The sequence below is a fragment of the Rhipicephalus sanguineus genome, chromosome 2, assembly GCF_013339695.2.
Source record: "Rhipicephalus sanguineus isolate Rsan-2018 chromosome 2, BIME_Rsan_1.4, whole genome shotgun sequence".
Taxonomy (NCBI): domain Eukaryota; kingdom Metazoa; phylum Arthropoda; class Arachnida; order Ixodida; family Ixodidae; genus Rhipicephalus; species Rhipicephalus sanguineus.
Genome location: NC_051177.1, coordinates 25,260,646 through 25,265,757, shown reverse-complemented (window position 1 = coordinate 25,265,757; position 5,112 = coordinate 25,260,646). Strand labels below are relative to the sequence as shown.

The 5,112-nt window shown below is 46.1% G+C and overlaps 1 protein-coding gene across 2 annotated transcripts in view; it reads left to right on the top strand.

Annotated features, from left to right (window-relative positions):
* The first annotated feature begins 469 nt into the window (after positions 1–469).
* The window catches only part of LOC119382561 (alpha-N-acetylgalactosaminidase), a 31,480-nt gene continuing 26,837 nt past the window's right edge, over positions 470–5,112 (top strand). Inside the window, exons 1-2 of one of the 2 annotated variants that reach the window (XM_049412239.1) lie at positions 470–778; positions 4,225–4,399. In XM_049412239.1, the coding sequence (XP_049268196.1) occupies positions 573–778; positions 4,225–4,399 (381 nt within the window). In that variant the 5' untranslated portion in view covers positions 470–572. The remainder of the gene's footprint in view (positions 779–4,224; positions 4,400–5,112) is intronic. The other variant, XM_037650313.2, reaches the window with a different exon arrangement.

Below are 5,112 nucleotides of genomic sequence, written 5' to 3'. Positions count from 1 at the left end.
GTTAGTGCGTCCACATCAGGCGGTGCTGCATCTGCCAAACAAAAATAGACATTATACGCGCTCTGATATACCAACGCTCGAAAGCAATCAACTACTTCTGTGACGACACGTTTCACTTTCGTGTTATACCGATTCCCATGACAGAGGGATCAACCATCTTTTTCTTCCGAGCGCCGCATTGAATTATGCCGGTCGCGCAATATCATTATTGTCGCCTGTCAATCCTCCGCGTGCGTCAGCGATTCTCTGTGTCTTTCTGTCTTCATTTCCTTCCTCTGCGGCTCCATCTTCCTCAAGGTCGTAATACCCTCAACAGTGTACACGTATCTCGCTCCAAGTTGCTTGCAAGTCTCTTCGCAACCTGGCACATGTGTGCATGTGAACATAAATCTCTCCTCACATTTATTCACTCTTCTCCTCTCCTCTCCTCTCCAGTATACATTTCCATTACGTTCTTGCCCTCCGGTAGGCGTCCCTGTTATTGGTTGCCTAACGCAGCCGTGGAGGACCTCGAGTCCAGAACGAGCGCGCTTTTCCGTTGCGGTGACAACCGCGGCCGCACTCGTGTCCAGATGGGACCGACAGCTGCTGCCACCGGCGCGACGACCGCGACGCAGTCCCCGAGACGACTCCGGATCGCGCTTCTCCTGCTAATCGGGGTGCAGCCTGTCCTCTGCTTGGAGAATGGGCTTGCCAGGACGCCACCCATGGGATGGTTAGCTTGGGAGCGTTTCTTGTGCAACGTCGACTGTGCCGATGATCCTGAAAACTGCGTCAGGTCAGTACGTGCGCATGTAGAGTCTTGCGTAAGTGCCGGAAGGTTTTCCAACACAGCGTGGGCTGCCTGCTACACTGTATCGCGTTGCCTTTAATTACGCGTTTTTCTTGACGTAACAATCGCGGTACAATAACTGTACTTTTTTTTTCAATTCAATTCAGTTTATTCAGACAAAAAAATTTTTTTTTTTGCCTAGGTTTAAGGGACTAAAGGCTGATTAGCTCTGCCTGACTAGTGTCCCTCCGCCCATACGTTTGCTCAGATGTAGTGCAACATAAAAAATAAAGAGATTTCTTCCTTTTTTCTTTTTTAGAAACACAATAGCACAACAGCAAAATTGCAATAGTATAAAGAATAATTGGAACATGCACTTTAAAATATAGCAATACAATAAACACTAATTACCCTTAGCAAGATAAAAAAAACAGCAAAATTGAAATAGCATAAATAATAACTGGAACATGCACTTTAGAATACAGGAATACAATAAACACCAATTACCCTTAGCAAGGTAAAAAAAAAAGTAATGAACTCCGGAAAACGACGCCATTCCATTTATGAAGGAGTGCGCGTACTTATAAGAGAAGGGAAAAAAAAGAGAAAAACGATGGAAAGTGTTAGACATCGGGCAGTCTGAGCAGCAAAAACCGTTAAGGTTTTCTCGACGCGTAGTCTCTTTGCTGTTTGCTCATGAAACTAGGCTATATCGGCGAGGCAGTAATCGCTCCCATCTTCATCAGTGTGGCCGTCGTGGCGCCGAAAAAGTGCGTGCCCAATTTTCAAGCGCTGACAGCGAAACCACGTTTTCTTTGTTCGAGAAAGTTACTGGGCCTAGAATTCTGTTCTCTACCTTGTTCTTTGACGACGCTTCGACCGTGGGCCCGAGCTTCGTCAGAATTATGACGAATGCCGAGCCGACGGCCGAAACGCTCTCCACTAGTGCTCCTACACGCCGCTTGCTGTAATATATATATATATATATATATATATATATATATATATATATATATATATATATATATATATATATATATATATATATATATATATATATATATGTGTGTGTGTGTGTGTGTGTGTGTGTGTGTGTGTGTGTGTGTGTGTGTGTGTGTGTGTGTGTGTTTGTGTGTGTGTGTAGTGTGCTTTTTTAAGAAGCAACAGATATTTTATATTAATTGTTTCGCAGTCAAGCTTCTGTCGTTGTCGTACATGAACTCTATGTCCAGGCGGAAATAATTTCCCGCAGCTAAAATGACGTTGGAAAGACTAATTAACAAACACGCGTTAATTAACTTTTTAATTATTGACTTGAGGACAGGTATTCATATTACAAAGTTGTATTGCGTGCCAATTTATTTCATACTTATTTTTTAGAAATCACGAAAGTTGCACGTAGTTCGAGATACTCACAATCGAATTTCAAGGGCGAAATCGAAACTGATCGCGCCCGGCGCGCACAAAGGGCGGCGGGTCACTGGATTGACACGTGACAGGGAAGTGATGAAAGTCGAATGAAGGCGCGCCAAAGCAGACTCTGGTCAGAAAAATCGGCAAGCATTCTGAAATACACTAGTACACAGCTTAATGTTTGCTTGCGATGGGTGGTGCCTGTCTGTTTCTTTCTTAAACTATAAAGAGGCGCGAAAAACCATTTCGCCAGTCTGCAATAAGAAGCACTGCAGTGGCCGCCCCTGAGTTTTATGCTTCCCGGACAAAGATGAGGTTGATATTGCGGTTTTCTTGTGCACAGTTCGAAAGAAACAGATAAGCACCAAGCACTACGTGCAATAGTATAAGGCGATGCGCGGGCACAAGTGAGATGACTTGCAGCTTTTCACGAAAACGTGCGGCCGCGGCGCGCCGTCACGAAAATTTCGTCACTCTCATGTGACGGTTAGTTCTGGTCTGACGTAGCAGAACGGCCGCGCTTCGTGCGCGCCTTGCGCGATCAATTTCGATTTCGCCCATGAAATTCGATGACGAATATCTCGAACTAAGTGGAACTTTTGTGATTCCTAAAAAACAGGTGTGCCATAAATTGGCACGCAGTACAACTTTGCAATATAAACACCTGCCCTCAAGTCGATAATTTAAAGTTTAATTAACAAGATTTTGTTAGTTGCAACAGTGTCATTTTAACTGCGGCAAAGTATTTCCACCTCGACGTGGAGTTCGTGTGCGAAAACGACGGGAGCCTTACTGTCATGTTAAAAGAAACACCCTGTATACAGAAAAACCTCGGTGATACGATCACGGCTCGTACGAATTTCGGGGTGATGCGAATACTTTTGTGGTCCCTGCCAATGCCCATTAGCCTGCAATGTGTTGGAGTACGGTTGTTGCGAACCGATTTGCACCCCGCGGCGTTTGATACGAACGTACGCTAGCGCACAGGTACGAACAGGTGCTGCCCGCGCTGTCGCGGAAGACGCGGCAGTCACGCGACCATCAACGGTGCGTCGTTACCTCCGAGATAGTGCGCGCCAATCTTGGAGGTCTTTAGGCGCCTTCGCGTTTAGGTCACAGATGACGTTGACGTCGCGCTTTTTTTTCCCGAAGCGTTGACGCGTGCTCCTGTGCCAGAGGCAGCAGCGTCCTTGTACTGTGTTAACAGGTACCTGCCACGTCGATGCAAGCCATGTCCCCGCAATCAGACGTTCTATGAAACAAGACTGAAACTTGGGCTGCGGGTCCGTCATGAAGTCCCATTAAAGGTGGACGAAGACCCCAAGGGACGAAGCGGACGGTCTTGGCGAAGGAGCTTGGCCTTTATCTATCGTGTGCAAAGCGCTTCTTAAATTACTTTCGCCGCAGTACTTTGGTGTCATGCAGAAAAGCGTAGTAAGATTTGGAAGGGGCTACTAGCGGTAACGGGGCACAACACATCTGGTTCACTAATTACACACACGCGCATGCACCGTATATTCATAACCGTATGATCGTTGGTTGGTTGGTTGAAAAACTTTATTTGGGTCCTGCAAGGCGCGCGTCAGCGCGCAGCGGGCGTCTAAAAACTTTACTGGCAGTCATTCAGAGCTGTTCATGTCGTCGCTGCGGCCCTGAGAAACACAAAACCTATGCCAACTTTCTTTTGTCGCGTACTAATTTTCCATGTGTTCTGGTGATACGAATTTCGGATGATACGAATATTTTTGGCAACCCCGCGAGATTCGTATCACCAAGGTTTTACTATATATTTGTTCTAAGCTTATAATGGGATGACGGATGACTCTAAACGATGGCTGCTTTCTTTATTTACTTATTCAGATTATTTCGGAGACCAAGCACTAAAGATGATTTCAGAATGATAGCAGAGACGTTGCAGTCCTGCGTATACACGCTTTCAAAATGACCGAATTATATTTGCTACCAGATTCCTTTATATGGCACGGGGAGTTGAGCAGGGCTTGATTGGCATAAACAACGGCATTTCGCTTTTATCGCAGTGAACGGCTGTTCAAGGAGATGGCCAACGCGTTCGTGAGCCAGGGTTACCGGACAGTCGGATACCAGTATGTGAACATCGACGACTGCTGGATGGCGAAACAACGTGACGCATACGGAAGGCTGCAGGCGAATGGAACCCGGTTTCCCAATGGCATCAAGCACCTGGCAGACTTCGTGAGTGCCTTGAGGAAGATCAATGACCGCTAAGATGACGCGGAAATAGATCGAAGCAATAGCTTTGCACACTTTATCTCTAAGGATGAGCTTTTTAATACCGTAGAATTTCAGCGCACCGGTCTACTTGGACACGATTCATACATGTGTGCAGGTTTATTTTGACGAGATCGTTTGGTTGATTGTCGTGTTCGTTGTTCAATTAAATGTCCATTATGCCGGCGACTAAGCCATAGTGTGCGCTAAAACGAAAAGTGTAATGCACACCTTTTCAATTTAAACTTGTTCTACGTACCCGAAATGTGTAAGTCAAGTGGTACATAGGTAAAATATATTTATACTTCTCTTTAGACACACCCATACCCATAGACCTGCGCTGCTAGACTTCTCCATTAGGGGTGGGGGTTGGGGGGAGGGGGGCAATACCATCACGGCCTCTCCCGTCCCCTCCCCTCCTCCTCCGTTGGTCAAGTCCGAAAGAAAACAAGCTCTGCAATGGATGCAAAAATGAAAATGAAGCGATGACGAGCTTCTCACAAGGAAGGAAGGAACTGGAGAGAAAGAAAAGGCAAGGCTGCTAACCAGTAAAAGAAATTGGTATGCTACTTTGCAGTGGAGAGAAGGCCAGCCATTGGTTCCCGGCTTCCCGGGGTAAAGGTGGGAAGTGAACAGTTCCTTGAATGCAACATCAAGGGTCCTTGGTCGCCATTATC